General features: G+C 57.9%; 1 protein-coding gene across 1 annotated transcript in view; it reads right to left on the bottom strand.

Moving 5' to 3' along the window:
* The window catches only part of CDH4 (cadherin 4), a 537,076-nt gene that overhangs the window by 135,225 nt on the left and 378,734 nt on the right, over window positions 1-23,117 (bottom strand). Inside the window, exon 5 of the mRNA XM_047852619.1 lies at window positions 18,167-18,393. Within this exon, the coding sequence (XP_047708575.1) occupies window positions 18,167-18,393 (227 nt within the window). The remainder of the gene's footprint in view (window positions 1-18,166; window positions 18,394-23,117) is intronic.

Consider the following 23,117-nt stretch of genomic DNA (forward strand, 5'->3'; position numbering starts at 1 on the left):
CTCAGCTCGCAGCTAAATAGTTCGCCTGTCCCTGGGCACCTGCCCCGGGAGGAGGGACAGGGTTAGTGTTTGTTCTTAAGCGTGTCGGCTTGAGGGCAGCCTGCTGGACTTGGGAGCCTTGCACAAGATGCCAGGGAGCCCCGGCCACAAGCACAGCCGGGGGAGGGGGTGCTGGCCATCTGTGGCTCCCCCGCTGTCTCCCCCAGTGATGGTGCGGAGAACACAGGTCTGCCCCACCGGCAAGGCTTGGGCGCCAGCAGGCAGAATGCTCACCTGAGTCCTTTGTTATTTCAGCCTCGGGGTTTTAAAGAGTTTTCATAAAGCTGCTTTTTTTTTTTTTTTTTGAACTGCTTTATCTTCATTTGCTGAGGATGAGCTTGCATGGCGTTAATTTCCCTAGTGTTGTTTAAATAAATTGCACATATTTGCTACTATTTTAAAGCTGTGAGACACATATAATAACAAAATCTGGCGAAAATCGATGCCAGACCCGTGCAGCCTCAGCCTGGAAGACACGCCCACGTCTCCGGGCAGAAACGTTGGTGCAGATGATCGGTTGCCCCCCTGGAGCAAGCGTGCCGTTCTGACACGCGGTCACCCTGGGCCCACTCGGAACACGGCGCCTAAACACCGATGCACAATTGCGCTAGTTACAAATAATGCTTCCAGTTACTCTCAAAAATATTTCCTAACGGATGACACCCGCGGATTTTCCCAACGCGCTCCCAAATTCTGTATTTCTGAGTAAATGATGGCCAGGTGCCGGACAGCGGAGTGAACGTGACCTCTGTGCCACTGTTGCTAGAAATTATATACGTGCGTGTGCACATACAGGTGTATATTGGTGCGTGCGTGTGTGTGCGTGTATGTGCAATGCACGCAGGTACGTACGTGTGTGCACGAGGACATGCATACACGTGTACGTGCGTGTGTGTTTGTATGCTGTGTGCGTGTCTATAACACTACAATTTTCCCCAAACCGACAGCCCGGCATCATGATAGGCTGGCCACACCCCATCACTGGGTCTTTACAGTCTCATCCAAGCTAGAAGGGTCATTACTGGCAGGGATCGGGGCGGGGGGGTCCTCGCTGCTGAACTGACCGTTGGATCCGGCCAAGCTCACACCTGCACATGCGGAGAACAAAGAGCCCTGAGGAAATCTCTTGGTCCTGCTGTCCTCTTACTGGATGCCCAAGAAGGTGTGGTTAAGACGTTAACTTCCTAGAGGTGCGGACAGCTTGTGGACACACCCTGCCCGCAGGGGGCCGAGGCATTATTTTGGCCCCACGCTGTGGGTGCTGCCCTGCCCGGGAGGTCGTAGGGCTTCACGGGCACTCACTCGGCACAGAGCAAACTCAGTGGACAGACGTAAACGTGGGGTTCCCCATGCTTCCTGAGCGCCGAGTAAGTGACCCTCAACCTCCACCCTCAAGTGCTCGTGTGGAGTGGCAGGCCAGGAGCCCTGATGACAGTGATGGCTGTCACGGGTCATGGGGGCGCCGTGGGCCCAGGTAATCTCCGACTTAGTCCTCAGGACAGCCACACTCTCCATGGGACAGCGATCAGCACGAGCCAGGAACAGGCGGGTTCGAGCTGGCACTGCAATTCAGGCCATCTTGGGAAGGCATAGATGCTTCAGGGGGATATTCTACCTGAGGGGGGGTACTGAGGGGTGAATAGGAGTTTGTTGTCGGAAGAATGAGTAGCCAAGAAGGGGGCAGATGTGGAAGCAGGACGGTGTGGGTGCCTCAAAAATCAGGCAGATGCCCTCATGAAATTCAAGGGCTGTTCGGGGCCTAGAAATAAAGTAGAATTGGGGGGCGATGTTGCAGGCTTTCGGGGTCACAGGGCTGGTCTGACACGGGCTGCTCTTCACTGGCCCTGCCGGTATTTGTTTTGACCCCTGCACCCCCAAGCCTTGGTTCCTCTTCTGTGAAACGAGGAAGCCCTTTCCGGGGGGCAGTGTGGGTGACAAGGTGACACCGAGGGCATAGGGCGGATGGCGGGGTTTCAGCCCTACTGTCAGGCTCACGGTGGGGAGGGAAACCCAAGAAGGGTCACGCCGGAGGGGGCTCTGCAGGCTGGACTGGACTCCCAGGGGTGCAGAGAGAGCAGGGTCGGGGGGCGTTAGCCTGGACACCTGGGGGTGGTGGCTTGGCCTGGAATGAGCCCCGAGTGTTCAGAGGGGCAGGTGGGCTTAGGACTGTCCCATAACCTTGTATCCCAGTTAAGGAAACTGAGGCACAAGGAGGAGAAGGAATGTGTCCAAATTGCCTAGTAGTGAGGGCGGGGCTGAGCCAGGGGGCGGTGGTGGGTGGGGAAGGGGGGGACAGCCCAGGGAGGAGACTTCCTGGATGCTGGAGGCAGGGTTTGGTGTCCCTGGATGGGCCCATCCCAGAGCCCTGTCCGGACATGGGCAGGCGTGAGTGTCCACCTTGGCATCGAGCTTGGCACGCCATCTGCCACGGTGGCCTCCCCCAGGCGGGCAGGGCACTACCCCCGGCTGCGGGATGGGTGGGCTCCCTGTCCTGGATTAGGGTACGACGGGGCAGGGGGGGACCCCCCACCCCTCACTACCTGGGCTGCTGGTCTCCCTGGCCACACGGGTAGAGCCCCACCTGCCTCCCGCCCCACCCTCTCCTCCCCTCCCCTCCCCTCCGAACACCCCAGCCACACCCCTGCTCAAGGCTGCACACTCTTGGTGCCCAGGCGCCCCAGGCACGGCCCACCCCGCCCCGAGCATGTACGGGCATCTCCCAGAAGGGGCAGATGAAGGGTGTGGAGCCCAGCCACCTGGGGAGACGTGTCTCGCGGTGCAGACACACAGAGCCACACTCTCACTCGTGAAACCCTAAATCCGCTATTTCTTAATTAGCTTTATTCACAAAGTGTTTCCCGTTTCCGATCGCCTCTCCCCGCTGAGTCTGAATCAGCAGTGCTCTGGACTGGATTCGTTCTGCTGACGTTGCTCTGGGACCGGGATTTAGGGGGACTTTCTCAGGCGGGCGTCCCAGTGCCGGGAGTGGGGCCTCGGGGGGTCGCTTACAGCCTCTGGGCCTTGGTCTCCAGGCTCACGGGGCTGGATGAGCTCTGTGCTTTGGGGCCACCTGGACAGCTGGGGTGCAGGGTGTGGGCTGAGGCCCTGACCTGGGGGGGTCAGCCTCACTCCACGACCTGGGGAGGGGTCATCCCCCTGCTGGGCTGGAGTCTGGACTCCCTGTGTCAGCGGACACCGACTTCAAGGAGACAGAACGCCATCCTGTGTTTGCACAGGCTGTGGGGCTGGTCCCTTTGCAGACGGTCTGTGGCACCTGGGGGCCTGGGGGACCCAGGACTGGTGGCCTTAAGGTCCCTCCAGGCCAACCTGTGTGGCCCTGGCAGGTCCCTCCCGGCAGGCTCTCTGGGCAAGTCCCAAAGGCAGGTGTCCTCTCTTCCTAGGGATAATGTGACCTGGCCCTTGCACTCAGCACAGGGGTTGTTATTTTAGGGAGAGAGGTGGGAGGTAATGGACCTGAGAACAGAAGGACGGCCCGCCAAGGACCGCAGCCTTCCATTTCAGCGAGACCGAGGCCCCCGAGTTCACGGGCAAGCTGCATGTTAGAAGAAACCATCCTTTCCACCCCCGAGCCCTGCCCGTCCCAACCTGCACCCCAACAGCCACCTGCGAGGCCCTCTCCCCAGGCGGGCTTTCCCCCCACCGGCCCCTCAATCGGCACACTGTTCTCCCACGCTCCCGGCAGCTCTGTGCCGCCCGGTCCTGCTCTCCGTGCACCAGAGGGCTGTTCTCTGTGTCTGACTCTGAGTGTAATTGAGTGTGACCTCCAGGTGAAGTCTTCAGGGATTCCTCAATATGAGGAAGAAGCTGGGTCATTTCCCTCCATCATCAATTCACCAGCGAAAGGTGAATAATGCAAAACTGACCTGAGGCAGGATTTAAATTATCGCCTTTTTTTTTTGAAAAAGGGGGAAAAAAAAGAAAGAAAAATCGTGCCAGGGGAAGGCTATAATCATCCATACCTCCAATCGACGTGCAAAAGGTTATAATTCATCACATTCTTCTATTATCTAACCATTCACCTGTTAGGGGCATAGAATTATTAAGCCGAGCGTGAGCACTGGCTGTAAGTAAACGGGCTGACTCATAAAACATCAGAGGTGAAGGTAAACAGGGGGCATAAATAATCAAGCGTCCGCCTTCGGGACAGAATCTCCAGGTGTCTCCCTGGGGTGACTTCCCCGCCATCTTGGCTGGAGGTGGGCATCAAGCGGTGAGTGTGTGAATACGTAACAGCGTCCCTTTTTCCTTGCGACAGGGATGCAGACGGCAGGTCCCGCCACACCCCCTCCTGACCCAACACAGTGGGCTCTGCAGGGTGGGGTCCAGGGGTCTGCACGGTGGACACGCTCGGCAGGGGGAGGGGGGCATTGGAGTCAAGCACCAACCCCACAGGGCGTAGACGTGATGCCCAGCGACACCAGAGAAACAGCAGTGTGTGGGCAAGGCCAAGAGAAGAGCCTCTTGAACAGACAGGCGGGGTGGGAGGAGCCCAGTGCAAAGCCCGGGCTCTGGAGCACAGCCGGGACTGCGCTCCCACGCACGGTCGTCGGGCGGGGACACTTGGCGCTTTTGCAAAGTGCGATGGGTACAGAGTGCGTGGGCCACTCTCCGGAGCCGTGGCTCAGAAGTCACTCCTCCCAGGAGGCGGCACAAACCCGGGAACGGCTTCAACATTCCCACATGCCAGATCCCAAGGGCTGTGTTTCTAAGGGGTGCCCAGCAGCCCCGACCCCTGAGGGTGGGGTCACAGACGACAGACAGCCTGACGTCCCCGACAGCCCAGCCCACCCCGTCCTCAGGTCCTAGGCTGGATGCTCCCTTCACACCTCAAATTCCTTCCACTTTGAGCCAAGAGCATGAGCACAAGTCCATCTGATTCGATGAAAAAATCAATGGAAACATTTTCAAGTTAGTTCCTTGTGGGACATGCCACGTGGGTGCAGTGTCTGATGTCCTAGAGACGTCTTCTTAACCAAGGGGGTCCTGGTCGGCATCCCGAGGCATGCCTGCCCCCTCCCCCTTGGTCTGCATTCCCCGAGTCGGTGCCTCCTGAGGAAGGTCCCCGGGCCACCTGATGTCTCTGACCGGCAGTGCAGCCCTGCGGACCCCTGTCACCCCCAGCCTCCCGGGACAGGAACATCTGCACTCACGGGACGGAAGGCTCTGGGGGCCCTGGTGAGGCCGCGAGCTTCTCTTTTTCCAAAAATAAACCAGCCCTTCCCTCTCATGACACTGAGCAGTCTCCAGAGAACGCAGCTGGTACGTCTTTCCTTTTAGCCAAGCTGCCTCTGCCGGGGTCCAGTATGGGCTCCCGGGGCACCTGTGACCTCTCACGCACAGAGTGACCACATGCCTATTTGCACAAGCTCATCTGACTGCTCTCGGGTGGCCCTACTGTTCGGTAAACACGTGGCCAATCTCAGCCATAAACACGAGACTCAGGGGCGGGGGTTCCAAGGTGGCCGGTTACACAGGGGTCTGCGGTCGGAGGCTGAGTGGGGTGTGACGTGCCATCCTGCGCCGTGAACTGGCCCCACCTCTGACGGCACGAGGGCGGTGAGGGTCTATCCCCTGAACCCGAGCGTCGTTCCTGCCTCTGCCTCTGGCTCACCGCCCCCTCCTGATTTCACTGCCTCCCTGCGGCTCTGAGTTACAGGTGCGTCCATAAATAGCGTGCCCCCCACCCAAGTGTCACACGTGGCCCTGACTTTCACTGAGGGCAGTTAGGTTCCTAACGAAAGAGGCACTCAAGTCTACACCAATCGTTCACTCCTCTCTTCCCTTTTGACGTGCATTTGAAAACCGGTACATGTCCGCCTGCAAGCATGTATGTTTGAAATATTTAACTAGGGTAGTGTCGGCACCCTTCTGGCTGGTTTCCATGGTAGCTCAGGATGGACAAAGTAAAGTGGTATTTACCAAACACAAAATGAAACAAGGGAGACGCATCCCCGTTCTCCAGCAAAGAGAACACGCAAGCCATTCTAAACACACATTTGCATGAGGTTGGTTCCGAGAGGTGCTTAGTGGAGTCTCTTCCCGCGACACTGCTGCGTGGAAGAAGGCGCTGTCTCCCCCATGCACCGCTATGGTATTCCTCACTTCCGATCTCTTCTAGGAAGGGGAGGGAGGTCGTTCTGAAAACTCCCACGGAGAGCGTACAAAGAGAGGTCTCCTGAACAGAGCAGCATGGTTGTGCCTTCAAGTATCTATCTGGGAGGGGAGTCTTAGTGACGGTGACAGTGGGGGGCCCCCTGGCCTCGCTCAGGCACGCCCAGGCCACTTAGGGAGGGAGGGGCTGGTGCAGCCCTCGCTCACACCTGGCCAGGTGGGGGTCCTGGAAGGTGCAGTGACCGGTCCCGTCATGCAGCTGCAGCTGGGCCTGGCCCTTGGCCCCTCTCTGCCCTGTGGCCGGTAGGGCGAGTGCAGACACCGAGGGCGGTCCTGACACCCCCTCCCACCGGGGTCAAGCAGGCCGCCGAGGTCGGGGAGTTGTGAGCGGCCCTGCGGGAAAGAGTTCAGTCACCGCTGCTCAGGGACTTTTCCCGTCGGCGCCGTTTTGTTGGGAAGGTGTCATGCTGTTCCCAAGTGGGGTCCAAACCACGTTTCTCTTCACGAACGCCTCAAAGCTCGCCCTTGTCCCCTTAAGCCTCGTCTCCCCCCCACAATGAAGACACGAGACAAACCCGAGAGCAGCGAGATGGGCAGTCTGTGTGCAGGCATCATGCTCGCGGGCCATGATGAGGATCCCCATCCGAGCACAGAAGCGCAGGACAGGAGACCCCACAACGTCCAGACAGGCTCCTGCGTACGGGCGTGTGCGTGCGTGCCCTCGGCTCACTGCCGCGTGCCCGGCCAGCCTGCTCACCGTCCCCGCCTCCCCAGCTGGCCCACGGCCCCCAGCGCCCGTCTCCAGACCGGGGCCTGCACACCTCGGCACTCCTGACATCTGGAACTGGGTCATTCTCTGGGGTGTGGCCGTCCTGTGCATTTGTAGGGGGTTGGGTGGCAATCCTGCCCCACCCACTCAATGCCAGAAACACCCCCTTCCCCCTGCTGTGACAACCCAAAATGCCTCGAGTCTTATCTGAACGCCCTGGTAGAGAACTTGCTCTAGAGAATCACGGAAGTTGTTTGGTTACAAACATCTTACACGGGATTATTCTTCCATTTATAGGAAAAAATACGATCGCGGTAAAAAAACCAAATGAAATTAAATCAGCAAGTTAAGCCAATCTGTGTCACTTTTTCTGGGAGCTGTTAGCAGTGGAACCGAATGGACTCTCGCACATGGGCGTCAATGGGTGAGAAAAACGGTCAGTTTCGCCAGCGTCGAGGATTCTGGAAGGCTTTGGTGAGGACGTGGGAAGGGTCTGACGGAGAGCCTTAACTCAAGCTGACTTCCCGTTATGTTCCCCCTGAAAGGCACCTGGGGACTCTGGCCCTCCAGTCTATTCCCAGCGTCTACCGCGGACGTGGGGCCCACGGGACGGGCTCCAGGCCACGTCAGCGCCCCGCCGACGGGTTTCAGGTTCACAGGTGTCCCTGTCCGTGCTGGGGGCTCTTGTCGTGGTGGAAAGTGCCCGTGACCCCGTCGCTGTTGTTTTCACAAACAACTTCAGGAGTAAGGATTGTGTATTTAACCAAATACCAAATGGGAGCCCAGGCCTTGGAAGGAACCAGAAACCTGTGCTGGTCTGGAAACCCGGTTCGATTTTCATCTGAAACAGCTACAGGAGGGCAGCGTGGACACCTCACGCCCCACACTTCCGGGGGGGAGGTTCTCTGCAAGGCCCCCAACACGCTCACGCACGCACACTGGCCCCATCAAGAGCCACAGGCCCTGGGGTGAGGGTGAGCAGGGCACACACGGGCACACGCGTGTCTGCAGGGCTCACGGTCGCAGGCGTGCACGCCGTCTCCGCCCACCTGGCCCCCGGGGGGGCAGCGCATGGAGAAGCACCCCGAGTGCCGGCGGCCCCTCAGCCCAGGCCTGGTGGGGCCGAGACGGGATTCTGCCAGAGGACGGAGAAGCCGGGGTGGGAGGAGGCCTCTGTCTGGAGTGCCGGCTTCTTCTCGTGTTTTAGGGCTCAGCTCAGACGTCACCTTCCTGAGCCCCGGACACAGCAGCGGCCCCTGTCTGCTGCTCAGCCCCCACCCCCCAATTCCCGGTGGTGTCCCCGCCTCACAGAACAGAGCCTGCGGCAGGGTGCTGTCTGGTGGGGACGCGGCAGCACTCCGTCGTCCTTCCCCTGGGAAGGGACCTGACCTGGGACTTTTCTGACTGCCTCCCCGGAAGCCTCCTTGCCTGGCCTGGCAGTGGCCCTCCGTGTGGGGTCCACGGTGCCGTGCGGATCAGCAGCGAGCCACCCGGACTTCTCCGGCTCACTCCCCATCAAGTCTCGCTGACATAGTGCCTGGGGCAGTGTCCCTGCTGGGTCTGGCCGGGCACATCATGGGGGTTCTCGCTGGCTCTGCAGAGGCCCTGTCACCACCGCCCCGTCCCCCCGCCCCCCCTCTGCAAAAGGAAGGGTTGACCCGGGCACCTGTTCAGGGCCGTTCGCAGCCTGAAACATCATCTACGTTTAACCTTCTCCCTGGTGCCTCCCACTGACCGCAGGCCAGGAGAGGCAGGGTCGGGGACGAGTCACACTTGCCCCAAGGGCCCTTCTCCGAGACCACAGACAGACAAGGAAGCCGAGAGGCACCTTCCACCAATGAGAACAATCGCTGCGCGCTTCATGCCAACAAACGGTTAAAATGCCGTGAGTTTGAGAAGTTTTGCTCACCCCTGGAGACCCACGGGCGTGGGGGCGCTGACCGGGCTGTGGCCGCCAGCTCCGGCTCTGGACGGGGACCAGCCCAGCGGTTTGTGCGGGTCTCGGGTGTGGCGATACACGAGAATCTGCACATGTGGCTTCCCCGGGGCGGTCCCGCCAGGAGCAGGCCCCGCGTGCGGTGACGTGGGCTGAACCCACGGGAGCACGGGGCGCGTGAGCACTCGGCTCCCCACGGAGAACCGCGGACCCTGTCTGCACCTCGCTGACCACTGAGGCATCTCCTGGAAGGTTCTTTCTGAAGACACACACTCCATTCCCTGGGTGCTTTCCCAAGGCGACACCTCGCACGGAAAGCCTCATGTGGGCCCCCCTTCGGTTGAAACCGCCGAATCTGGGTGTTAGGGTTCAGGCAGGGGCACGACAGCCCTGAGGCGCTCACCTGGGGGCTCTTCTGACCCGGCTGGCCTTACCATCTCTCGGGTGGACGGCGGGAACCGGCTCTCCCCTCCTCTCCACCGGGGACCAACCTGGGTGCCCTTGGTGATGCTGGTAATGGGTTCTGGCCTGCGCTCAGGATGCAGGGGTGACAGACTGTGGGTCTGGGGGGCAGACCCTGAGACGGAGAAGTGACGGACCACAGAGAGGAAGGCTGCTGGACCGTGAGGCCTAAAGCACCAAAGTCTTGGCCACACTTGTCCTCACTGTACTGGGGACCCAGGCGGCTGTGTGAAGGGGACTGGAGGGCATCCGGAGCCCTGGGGGGTTACACGGGGTCTGTCTGCCCTCCGCTCGGCTGGCGGATGAGGCCACACACCTGCTGAAAGCCACTGAACCACAGCCTGGGGGGTGTCGACAGCAGACATTTACCGTCTGGGTTCTGGAGGCCGGTAGTCCGAGGTCAAAGTATCAGCAGGGGTTAGTTCTTCCCAGGGCCGAGGGGGAGAACGTGTCCGGGCCTTGCTCCTGGACTCTGGTGCTTTGCCGGCAACCTCTGGCCCTCCTCGGCTCACAGAAACGTACTTGCTGTCCGTCTCCACCTCCAGAGAGCTCTGCCTGCGTGCACACCTGTGTCCAGACGTCCCCTTTTCCCGAGGACGCCGGTCACTGGATTGGGGCCCCCTTGAAGGACCTCACTCCAACAAAAACCCGTTCACAGTCTCACTCCCAGCGGCCGAAGGCCAGGACCCCAACATACACTCCTCAGGGGGACGCTTTCGGCCCACACACGTGGGGAAGCAGATACCTCGCGGCAAGATCCGCGCCGGCCTCTGGGCCCGGCTGGGTGTGGGCGCCGCTCGGCTGAGCGTGGCTTTCATAAACGCTGACGTGCGCGTTAAGAGCCAGGATTAGTTTCATAAACAACAGTTTCTTTTTTGCAAACTATACCCACAGGTCCCATATTGCCGCCTCCAAGCGCCACCGCAGCCAGTCAGCTGACAGCCGCACGCGAAACTTTATCTTCAGTATTTACTGTTAGGCCAGAATATTGCTCTGATTCCTCAGGGGCGATTCAGCACTCCGGTGGGAAATATGTGACCTCATTTGCATTTTCTAATTGAATTGCTATCAGCTTTCCTGCAAGACTGCACAGAAAAAAGTTCTTCCAGATTCCAGCACTGCTGATATTACCCATAAAAAGGCCGCCTTTGAATAGTTGCTAAGAGAGGAGAGGAAAAGAGAAGTGTTGCCAAATTCGTTCGGTTCACGTAGCTGTCAGTGCTGTCCAGCCCCACCGAGTCGCTCAGACACCGGGCACGGAGGCGGGGCTCGGAGAGAGCTGGACGCGAGAGACACGGGATTCACAGAACCGGGAAATTAGGGGGTCCCTGAGGGATGTGCTTCGGAGCTTTTGCAAGAGCTTCTCGGGACTTTGCAGCCTGTAGACTGCTCCCGGAAAAGGGCGCTTTGTGTCTCTCGAACCTTCTGCCGGCCGCACCCCCCACTCACCTTGTCCCCGTCTGAACTGCCCGCTGTACCCAAACCCGGGCAGGAAGCCCCCGGCACGCGCTGAAAACGTTCCACCTAGAGCTGGTTTTGGGGTGTGGGGTGGGGTAGGGGCCAGTTCACCTTTTTTCCTGAAGGGCACCCCATCAGTCCAGCATCATCTACTGGAAAGATGGTCCTTCCCCCATTACCCTAGGGAGGGCTTGGCAAACTTGGAACTTTTCTTGGCAGAAAGTTTGCCAAGGGGTCAGACGGTGACATATTTTAGACCCTGCAGGCCAAGAAGTGAAATTGAGGCTATTAATATAGATACTCATGCAGCCATTTAAAAACACAGAAACCATTCTTAGCCTGCAGGCCATCAAAAGGCAGGTGGCAGGTCAGCTCTGGCCGCGGGCTGTGGTGCGCTGACCTTGGCCACAGAGCGTTACTCTGCTCCGTGCGCATATGACAAGGTTTATCAAGCTGGATGCGTGAAGTGGGAGAATTCTGTTGGACAAAAGCGATACCTCCATGAGGATGAATTTTAAAGAAACATTACCTCTTTTTTTCTGTGCTATTCTGCCCCATTTGTGCATCTGATTGTTTTTGCTCCCAAACCACCCATTTGAATTACTGTAGTTTAGTGGTTCTCAAGTGGGGGCGATTAAAAAAAAATTTTTTTTTTAAGGTTTATTTATTTCTGAGGCAGAGAGAGACAGAGCATGAGCGGGGAGGGAGCAGAGACAGAGAGGGAGAGACAGAATCCGAAGCAGGTTCCGGGCTCTGAGCTGTCAGCACGGAGCCCGACGCGGGGCTCGAACCCACGAACTGGGAGATCATGACCTGAGCTGTAGTCGGACCTGAACCGACTGAGCCACCCTGGCGCCCCAGGTGTTTCTTCATCTATTTACGAGCAGCCTGGCATACAGCGGCCCACCCTTTCTGCTCCTTCAGGGTTCCAGCTGGTTTGGATGGGGTGCCTTGTTTGGCTCTCTGGACAAGTTTATAGGGGTGAGCTCCAACTCGTCCTTACGGCGGGTAGAACTTCCTGTGTGGCCACCACGGGTGCGCGTGCCCTCGGGATAAGGATTTGAATGGAAATTGGCTTGTATTAACGAAGCAGCTCACATTTTCTTCTGCAGTTTTGCTCAGTTGTGCATTTCTGTCATCTTAGGAAGATTTTCAAATATGTTGCTATAAACTGTAGGTAATGCACTGAATTGCTGGGTGAGATCGGTCGTGAGGCCGAGTTTTCACGTCTGACGCGGACTGTGGTTTTCCCTCTTGCTCTGTCTGATCAGCTGGGAGTTTAGAGTCAGCTGCTGTCTGGGTTAATTCTACCATTTTCATTTCCTTACTTTCTCCTCTTGGTTTGATGGTTTCCTCCTTTCTATTTTGCTTCATTTCACTTCTTCGTCTAATTTCTTGAGATGAAGGTTCAGACCGCTGGCTTCCTCCCTGCTTCCGCTCTCACGGGCATGTCAGGGTGGACCCTGCATCCCGCGTGGCTGCGGCTTCAGCTGCCGCTTCCCGGGCTCAGCTCAGAATACTTGGTAACCAGCATGGGATTCCTTTCCTACCCGAGGCTCAGGCAGAAGTTCTTACTCAACTTCCACACCTGTGGGGACTTTTCCTTACTTTCCTGGTGACAGATTTCTAGCTTCACTGCTCGGATTTTCTACCTCTGGAGTGTGGGGCGACCTGGTTGGAGGTTCGGCCTCCGGCCACGTTTCACGCAGGTTTTACGTGTGTTTGAAGGTCATGGGCACGCAGCCGTGGTTGGTTTCGGTTTCAGACCCGTCTCAGGGAGGTCAGGCTTGTTGAATCTGTGCGTCTAATCCTCTAGTTCCTTGCTGGCATTCTGTCTGCTTGCTCTAAATGTTCTCAGAGGGGTTCGCTAAATTTTGCCGTTAATTGACTATTTGTTTATTTCTCCTTTCAGTGCCACTAACTTTTGCCTAGATATTTTGAAGCTGTATTATTAAGTGCACACAAATTTAGGATTCTTTTTTTAAAAGTTTATTTATTTTGAGAGAGACAATGGGGGAGGGGCAGAGAGAGAGGGAGAGACAGAGAGAGAATCCCAAGCCCTCCGTGCAGAGCCCAATGCGGGGCTTGATCTCATGAACTTCGAGATCATGACCTGAGCCGAAATCAAGAGTCAGATGCTTAACCAGGAGCCCCCTTTTTCTAAGTTAATTTATTTATTTTGAGAGAGAGACAGAGAGAGGGAGAGAGCAAGAAAGAGAGTGAGCAGGGGAGGGGCAGAGAGAGAGAGGGAGAGAGAGAATCCCAAGCAGGCTCTGTGTTTTCAGCGCAGAGCCAGATGCAGGGCTCCATCCCACGAATCAGGAGATCGTGGCCTGAGCCGAAACCAACTGAGCCACCCAGGCGCCCCAGACTCGGGATTCTTATGGTAACAGAGGCCCCGGTTTCCTCCTGACGAGTAACTCCAAGGCTTTTTCCCCACGTCTTTCCACTTTTGCAACTTTCTCCACCCTTACGCTCTGTAGATCTATCGTCTGTGACCTGCATGCAGCTGGGGCTTTTCTTTAACCCGTCAATTTGTTTTCCTTTAATTACAGCAGCTTATCTATTTTCATTTGTTTTAATGATCAACGTATTTGCAAACCCACCATTTTACTCACAGAGAAAAATGGGGTTCCTCTATTCTTTCCTTCCATTTCTTTGACGTTTTTTGGATTGATGTTTTACTATTCCATTTTCCCATCTATTACGTTAGAACTTAAACAACTGTAGGACTCTTTTTTAAGAAAGACTTAAAAAAATTTTTTTTTCAACGTTTTTTATTTATTTTTGGGACAGAGAGAGACAGAGCATGAACGGGGGAGGGGCAGAGAGAGAGGGAGACACAGAATCGGAAACAGGCTCCAGGCTCTGAGCCATCAGCCCAGAGCCCGACGCGGGGCTCGAACTCACGGACCACGAGATCGTGACCTGGCTGAAGTCGGACACTCAACCGACTGCGCTACCCAGGCGCCCCAAGAAAGACTTTTTAAAATGTATTGTTATTATTATTATTTTTTGAGAGAGTGCAAGTGAGCAAGGGGCAGAGAGAGAGGGAGAGACAGTGTGGAGCTAGATGCGGGGCTTGAACTCACCAACCGTGAGATCATGACCTGAGCCGAGGTCAGATATGTAACTGACTGAGCCACCCAGGCGCCCCAAGAAAGACCTTTTTTTTTTAAATTCACATTGATAATAGAGGTAAAGGACAAATTATATTTTTAAGGCATTTAAAAAAAGTGTTGCCTAAGTTTGCAGACTAGAAGAGGTGAAAATATATACACAGGAAATACCCAGGATGCTTTGCACAGAGCTGGTCGTTAAGTTATCCGGCTACAGCCTAACGCTTTCATCTATAATCATGTTAGAATCCCATGAAAATCCCAAGGGAAAGTAACTATCTGTCACTACGATAGGTATCTTTTTCTCAATTTGATACAAGGTAAGACTGACTCTACGTAGACTTTAGGTAACTCAAGTTAAGATACACTCTATGACCCGAAATACTGTCTACCTTGGTCAGTGCCCCATGTGCCCACCACTGTGACCTTGAAGTGGTTTTCCCGGATCTTCTAACAGGGGTCTTTGTCTTATCCGAGTGTTGTATTAGTTTGATTTCCATCATCTTCCAGGACAGAGGGAGCATCCCAGACCCTCCAAGTCCATGCACCCTGTCTCCAGGTTACCTGTCCTGCATCTTTCACCCCCGTAGTGTCACGCCCTCACTGCTCACAGCTGTTTCTGCCTACTTAACCTCATCGCTTTTCATTCTGGGATTCCATCTCGAAGGGTCCTGTTTCTGCCTGTGTCAGAGTCTGTCGTGGCGCTGCCTGAAAGGCAGTTTTCCTGGGTCACAGAATTGTCTCTGTTACCACCCGCCACCTTCCGGGCCCTACCGTCCCTGCGAGAAGCCAGCTTCTGTGTCACCACTCCACCTTCCATGGAGCTCGGTCTTCTGTCTGCTTTCGGATCTATGTGGCTCCGGTTTTCAGACATTTTACCATAAAATACCGGTTGGGACTGAAGGTGTGTGTACCCGGAATTCATACGCTGAATCCCGACCCTCAGGTGTGATGGCGTCAGTAGGTGGGGCTCCTGGGGGGCTGTGATTAGGACCAGAGGAGGAGGTCATGAGGGCTGAGCCCCCGTGATGGGATTAGTGCCCATTAGTGACTTTCTAAAGGTCATGAGCAAGGGTGTTTCCTCTATCCGCTCGCTGCCAGCTGAGGATACAAGATGTCCGGAGAAGCAGTCCAAGAGAGGGCCCTCCTGGGAACCTGAGCACGCAGCCACTCTGATCGCAGACCTCCAGCCTCCAGGACTGTGAGGAATACATCTCCGTTGTTTACGAGCTCCCCTGTCTACGCTCTTTCTTTACAGAGGCCTGAATGGACCAGGACTGTGCTAACCCACAATTTTCTTTGTGTTACCCCGCTTAGAGGTCACGGGGCTTCGAGTCGACGTGTGGATGTCTGCTGTCAGTTTTTGGAATATCTTCTGCCATTGTCTTTTCAAATATTACTCCTGTTCCATTTTATCCCCCTCGTATTCCGAGCGTGCACATGTCAGAACTCCATGCTACCTCTCCCATGCCCGTTACTCTCTGTTTACTCTCTTCCTTCTGATATTTTCTGCTTCACTAAACCTCTCTTCAACTGTGTCTAATCTGCAGGAAGATGGACTCTTTGACCTCTTTCTTTCGTTTGTTACATTTTTCAGTCATAAACGGCTCAGTTCTTTTTTATTCTTCTAATCCTCTGTCAAAAGCTTGTCTTCAATGTGCTTGAACACAGTGAGTGCAGTTATTATCATATCTGTCTGATAACTCCGTTACCTGGAGCCACTCTGCCACCTGGAGCCATTAAGGGTCATTACTGTCTTCTGTATCTGACTTTTGTGTACCTTGTCCCGTCCCCACGGGTGCCCAGTGACTTTTAGCGAGTGCCAGACATTGTGTGTAAGAGAAGACGGGGATAATTTGAGGCTTACTGAGATACTTTTCACCAGAGAAGATTTACATTTGCTTCTTGCGGGTGGTGAGGGACATCAGCCACACGGCACGACCTTAATCCATGTATAGAGGGTGACCTTATTCAAAGGTTGGCATTGGTCTCTGTAGGGACTTACCAACTAAGTGACTCAGTGTCTCGCACAGACCCTCCTCCCTGCCCCTGGGCACCCCCCTGGGGAGGGTCCAGTGGCTGTGACGGGCACAGGACCACAGGACTCTGGGGGATGGGGCCATGCTGATGACAGCAATGAGCCCTGTCCTTGTGGCAGGGGCTCTTCAGAGTCTGCAATCTGCATGAACCCACATTATCTCACATAATACTCATGACAACCCTACTGTTATCCCATTTTCCAGAGTAGGAAACCTCACAGAGGTCATGTGACTCGTCCCAAAGCATCAGCCAGTAAGAGGAGCCTTGATTTAAACCTTAACCCAGGGCAGCCAGGCTCCTTATGATTCTGAGCTCAGCCGTGCCTAGGAAGCCAGTTTGCACTCCTTTCTGGAACATAATTCTCCCATGCAGCAAAGGGGCTGTGGTTGCACGGCTCGGCGTCCCTATCTGTAAAGTGGGGACAGTGACAGCACCTGCTTCCAGACGTTTTGAGGGTCAGAGGATGGCCACCTCTTAGGGCAGGGCCTGGGTAGGGTCCCAAAACGTCAGGACAAGGTACCCTTGGTTTGAATGTGAGAGGAAGTGGGGCGCCATCAGGTGACGTGGAATAAATACAGAAGGGCTGGGTTGGGTGAGCTGCAGGGACTCCGCCTGCCACGTTTCACACACTCAGGGGTGCTGTCCCTACAGCACTTTGCAGCTGGACTCCCCAGGATGGTCTGCGCCTGGGACACGGATTCGCCGTCCCCCCTCTGGGCGCTTGTTGGGTGGGCCTGACGTGGGGCCCGAGGGGCTCTAGTGGCGGGGACTAATTGCAATCACCTTCCGAGAGGAATCGGGATTAATTGCATCAGAAATCGCTTCATTAACACGCCGAACAAAAGGTGTCATTATGTTTTCAATTAGCGCCTTTCATCTGAGGCCTTCCACAGGCTTTGAGGAACTCTACCCTCTGCTCACAGGCTCAGGGTTTCTGCACTGCGATCAGGGACGTGAACCTTGACCCTGCCAGCCCCTCGCCTAGAGGGAAGGGCGGCCCCAGGGCCCGCCTTGCTCACTCCTTTCTCATCGGCACTTCGTCATCATCACTCGGGAAAGAATGGAAAACCACGTCCGTCTGTCTTGGGGTCTGTAGCATCCACATGGTGAGGCTCGCGAGTCTCTAGGGCACCAGTGTTAGAAACACGTTTCCATGCCTGGTTCAGTATACCCACAAGGGCACCTGACCTCCTTCCCAGGCGGATCAGCCCATCACCGAGGACGGAGAGCTATCTGCCCCGTCACCACTTTCTCTCTCTCTCTAAGTTTATTTATTTTGAGAGAGACCGAGAGAGAGGGCGAGCAGGGGAGGGGCAGAGAGAGAGGGAGACACAATCCGAAACAGGCTCCAGGCTCCGAGCCGTCAGCACAGAGCCCGACGCAGGGCTCGAACCCACGGACCGCGAGATCACGACCTGAGCCGGAAATGAGTCAGACTCTTGACCGACTGACCACCCAGGTGCCCTGCCACTTTCTCTTGAAACGTAAACCACCTCCAGTTTGTTTAAAATACAGGATAAACAACACACAGGTCCCTGTTTTCCCAAAGTGGGTTCCTTGGCACACCCGTCTTGCAAGGTGTTCCAGGAAGAGGGTTCCCTGATCAGCCGGCCTGGGAAGCTTGCAGACGGCCTGCCCCTGGGGCCCTGGGTAAATCTACAGAAAGGCATCTGACCAACTTGGTTTAACCCTCTGCTTCCCAGGGCCTTTTCCTGAGGGACTGCCTGGGAACGCAGTTGAAGGTCTGTTCTTTTCTGCTAACCCGCTGCATACATTGATTGCATCAGGATAATTCGGGGGCCCTGTTAGCTGTGAGGGTCTCGGTCCATGTTCTCCCTCTACTGGCTGATGCCCGGGTGTCACGGGCCTGTCCCGGGGGCCAAGCAAGCTGGAACTTCCCGCTCACCCAGCAGCCCCAGGCCTGAGGCCAATGCCGCGGGCAGGAGAATTTGGGGCGCCCGGCGAGGCACAGAAATGCGGGGCCTCGGTTTTTAAGGCTGTCAGGAGGGCGAGAGCCACGTATCAAACCAGGCCTGTGCGCCTGCCCGTGAGGCCAGCGTCCCTCGGGAAGGCGGCCGTCTGATGGTCCTCTTGGGCAGACACAGCCGCCGCGTGTCCCATGCTCAGGGGACTCTGCAAATGCTGTGCCACAGTGACCTCAAGGAGAGGAGGGAGGCCACTCGCCAAGCCCCGCGTGGGGCCACATCTTACCTTGTGTGCTGGGCGCGCAGACGAGGGCTGGGCCACCAACAGCCGCACCACGGCGTCCCATCGCTTGGCCGTCTGGCCGTCCCACGCGGTCACGGTGAAGGCCACCTGCTCGGAGGGGATCCGCAGCTCCCGGGTGGCAAAGACGGTCCCGTCCGCCCTCACTTTGAAGTCCACGCTGTTGGTCTCATACTGGGTCCCCTTGGTCCCCAGACAGCTGCTGAACGAGACTGCAAGCGGAAAGGAAGACAGGGTCAGGACCAGCCCGGTGCGCAGGGGGGCATCACGGGCGCTCACGTGGCTGCACCTCAGCAGCGGGTCTCCTGATGCGCAACACGGGGGAAAACAATGATTTAGCCGACTTCTTGACCTTCAGGGAACGTGCTTTCTCTCTACCCCCAGGGAAGGGGCGGCCCGCCTCAGAAACACCACCTCCCCGTCACCGCGTCTCCGTCCACCCCGAGTCCGGCCGTTAGAGGCGCCACGGGGATGCTCTGCCCGCAAACGCTCCCTCGTCCGACCCCGCTCACTGCCTGCAAACCTCGTGCCCCCAGCACCCTCCGGAGCCCCGACGCGTCCGTTTCCTCAGCCCGAGGACTCTGGGTTTGGGGAAGGAGTGGGCCAAAGCGGTGTTCTGAGTGAGGCCGCGATCTGCTGTGGTCTCTGGTGCGTGTCTTTCCTCAGGGACCCCACCCGACCCCCGCGCGCTCTGTCAGGGCGGCAGGGCCGGGTCCGGGGCCGGCGGCGGCCTTCGGGTGACCCGGCCGCCCGGCGGCTGGAGCAGCCGGCACGCTGACGCTGTGGCCTGTGCACGGCTTTGCTTCCCGACCATGAATCAGGCACCGAGGTGCCCGCCCCTCCTAGTGACTCCGTCGCCGGTCATCGTAGCTCCGCGCGGGAAAAGGCACCTCGGGAGCCGTGCGTTCGCTGGGGCCACATCGGCGCGGTTTTTTTTTTTTTTACACGACTGCTTCTGCCACCGCCACCGCCACCACGGTAGGTAAATTATGAGGCGCCAGCAGCCAGTGCCGCATTCTGCTGATAGAAACGATGGATAAAGTTACGTAGTATTTATAAAAATGTGGGTCTCTCAGCAGTTACGGCGGGAGAAGTGCTTTTTTAAGCAATTTCACTGTCACCGCTTACGTGATTTAATTACTATTTATCCCAGAAACTAAAAAACGCATCTCACGGTTACAGTGGATAACGCGTTTCTCCCCTGCGTTCACCTCGTATTGTCGCTTTGCCTTGAAAGCATAAATAACGCACTCGCTCCGTCATCTCACGTGCTTCACCTGAGACGTCCCCCCAGTCACCACACCTCCCACTGTGGGGTGCGAGTAAAAATGTTTTCAAACGGGACGAAGCCAGGCGTTTGCACCCGGTCTGGCCCGAGGGCGGGAGGGTGTGCTTGGGCTCCGGGGCGGGGGGGGGGCACAGAAGGCGAGGGCGCCGGGGGCTTGGGTGGCTCGTGGCTCCCCAGAAATTAAAATCAGCCGCAAACTCAGCTGGATCAATCATTCCTGACACCCAATTGTCACTGACAAGGGTACAAATGACAGCCCTGGGAATGTTGGGAGATTAGCACAAAATACATAAATAAGCCCCTTTGTTCTCTGAAGGCAGATTTGTAGCAACGCTAACGGAACTGGACAGCGACGGAGGGTCGGCATTTCTTCAAGACCGAAGGGCGATGCTGTGGCATCCAAACACCGTCAGAGAGTGTGGGTGAACTCAAGGGAGAGTTGGCATGGCCCCAACGGGAAACGCAGAGTGCTGTCCCCAGGGGCCCTTCGGACGGCGCATGTCCCCAGGGGACGGGGGACCCTCCGGGACACCACAGGTGGCGCCACGCAAGGCCCTGTGACGTGCAGCTTGCCAGCAAGCAAGCCCGTGGGGTAAACGGAGGGCTGCCCCACACGGGCGGCCACGCGACGCTCGTGGGTGTTAAAAGCGGATGTGTTACCGCTCTGTCTGACAGGGCCCCCAGCCAGTCCCCACAGAGCAGTGCTGTGGGTCCTGGGGAGGCCATGCCTTTCCCTGGGCACCCTTTTGGGCACACGGAGAAGCCTGGCTATAGCCATTCGTCACCTGGCTCGCCCTCTGGGAGGGGTCGCCCCCACGGCCATGGTGCTTACGTGGGAAGGGGCACAGCCTGGAACCCCCGGACACCGGCACGCAGGGCCGGGAGCCGCAGGGGGTTCGGTCTCCAGACGTCAGGGCTCTGGAGAGGCAGCTCCGCGTGGCCCGGAGCATCTCTCCTGTCGACCCTCGGGTCAGGGTGCTGCCTGGCGCCTTGTGCCCACGAGCTCCTGCGCAGGCCAGGCCGGCATGAGGGTCTGAGAATGGCCTCCACCCTGGCTGGGTTTCCAGGCTGGCTCGGGACAGACACCCAAGCTGCAGGTTTCTGGCGGGGTCCTCCCACACCCGCCCACCCCGAAGGCGCCGGACCCCAGGGCCGGGCCAGCCCTCGCCCCCTGCCCCTTGTAGTGCACCACCCCGTTCTGCCTGGGAGAAGCCTTGTGCTTCTTGCCCGTGTCCACCTGGACGGCCACGCATGTGAGGGCAGGGCCGCTGTCCTGGCTTCCCACTGTGTCCCTGGGGCTGAGGATAGTGCGGGCACAGAGTCGCTATGACAGGAGGCGAGGCCTCCCCGCAACGCTCCCCGCCCCCCTGCCCCGGGCAGCGAGGGGAACGGCCAGGGTCAGTCCAGAAAAAATTTAAAGTCCCAGGAGATTCTGTCAGAAACGTTTCCCTCGATGTTGATACAACCAACAAACGCAGAGAAACTCCTGCTCGGAGTAGATTCGGGTTGCACGTCCATCCTGCTTCAGGCCGGGGCTTTCTGGGAAGGGCCCCCTCAGCTGGACGCCGGGTGGTCTGCTGGGCACGGCCGCTCCCGCTCCAGAGGAAGGCACAGCTGGCAGGCGGCATCGTCCCCATTCCGCAGATGGGGACACTGAGGCCCGGAGACGCTTCGCACCTTCTCGAAGCGGCAGGAGGGGGAGATGGGCTCTGCGGGCTCCCGGACGCCGCCCCAGGGAGACCCTCCTAGTCCGGCTCTGTGTGTATCTCAAGCACCAACTGTGCTGCTGGGGTGGTACCTGCACCTGGTCGCTGGGGCTGCGGCCCCCCAGGCCCCTGGGAGGCCTGAGATCTGCAGGTGGGAAGGGGGTCTACAGCACTAGCCCCTCTGGAACGGGCGGCCCAGCACTACCTCCGAGGGGAAAGTCGCCCCTGGGGAAAGGGCGCAGTCCCCCCTCCCCCGGAGTCCCCAGGACCCCCGGAGGAGGCCTGCTCTGGAGCTGCGTCCTCCTGTCCTGGGCAGCGACGCAGGATCGTCCTCCTCCAGCCCCGACCTGCTGCACGCGTCTCTCTAGGGCTTGCTAATTACTTCCATTAGTTTTAAACAAACCTGACAAGAGACAGGAGTCCTGAGAGACATGAAAACCAATAATCTAAGTACAGACAGCCACGGCCCCACGGCCGGCTCCCCCCGGTGGCAGCCTGGCCCGCACAGCCAGCGTGGCGGGGGAGGCCGGGGAGTGGGCCCTGGGGGCAGGACTCGGGCGGGCTGCCTGCCCCAGGATCTTCCCCGGTGAGTGCCTGGCCGACCCTGTGCCACCAGAGATCACCAGTGCCACGTGTGCTGCGGGGAGGCTGTGTGCCACGGCCACGTCCACACCCGTCCGGGCCCCTCTGGGGTAAGGGCCTGAACCCAGGTCTGCGCTTGACAAGCAGCGGCCTCTCTGAGCATCTGGCTCTGTCCCCGCTGTGGCCGGGATGCGCCTCACCAGGCACAGGACAGACCGGTAAGTGCCCGCTTGTCTTATGCGATGGCCCAGGGGAGCAAAGGCTCTCAGCCAAGGACACGCAGGGTCGCCCATCCCATAAACATCCGTGGCCTCCTGGTGCCTGGCACTGGGGCTACCCGGGCACAACAGAGCGGAGGCTCGTGCGTGGGTGGCCGGAAAATGACAGCTTGGCTGGTTGAGGCACACAGGCTGCTGTGCGGGCCAGTAAGGGGGCCCCAGACCAGGCTGGGGGTCCCCAGGGTGCCGACGGGAGCCCAGCAGGATGGGTGGGGTCAGCTAGCATTTGGGATTCTGACCCCGTGGATCTGCGTCCACACCCGGGGCCCCGTTGCCCCTCCCCAGCCGGAGGTGTGGACGCAGCAGCTCTTGGCGTCTGGCTGTGGAGGCGGGCGGGGCCTGGACAGGACACATCTGATCTTCAAGCTCATGTTCTGTCCCGGGAAGAGGCCCAGGGAAGAGCGTGAGCTGCTGCGTTCACCGCCTGCCAGTGTCCCCCCCTGCTCCTGACGTGTCAACACTTAGCCGGTGGTAGCTGCGTCTGACCCCTGGCTGGACACTGGGGGCGGGCTCAGCACCAGAAAACGCACTGAGTGTCCTGAGGGATTTCATTGCTGTGGCCGCCTCCCTGCTCCTCTCCCCTCGCCAGGAGGTTGGCAGCGCAGAGCGGAGTCCGATCGGCATTCCGGGCTCGTGGTCCCCCCGCTGGGACGCTGCCGATCCACACAAAGGGCAGGGATGCACTTGCCCGGCCATCTGTCACGGACGCAGGTTCCCGTGCGCCGTGTAAGTGTCAGTATCTGCTGTCCTGGTCCCCCTCGGAGGGCCTGTTTGAGTGTTTGGTGGAGATTCCGTGGCCTCCCTGCCTGCCCTACCCTCCCAGGACCCGCGTGGAGTCTGTGGGAAGGCGCTGCCCCACGCTAAAGGTGGCTCTGCGCACGCGGAGCTCACGAGAGTAACCCCACTCACTCATTCTAGTACCAGAAACAATTCACTTACAGATACAACAGGCACCAAAGCCAAACACAGTCGCTGCCAGGTAGAGGTTAGGGTGTGGGGTGGGTCAGAAACGAACCGAGTCATTACATCAGAAAGTTAACACTCCCAAGGGAAGCATGCCGGTGGCGAAGGAGAGCCTGACC

Source organism: Prionailurus viverrinus, chromosome A3 (genome assembly GCF_022837055.1).
Source record: "Prionailurus viverrinus isolate Anna chromosome A3, UM_Priviv_1.0, whole genome shotgun sequence".
Classification (NCBI taxonomy): domain Eukaryota; kingdom Metazoa; phylum Chordata; class Mammalia; order Carnivora; family Felidae; genus Prionailurus; species Prionailurus viverrinus.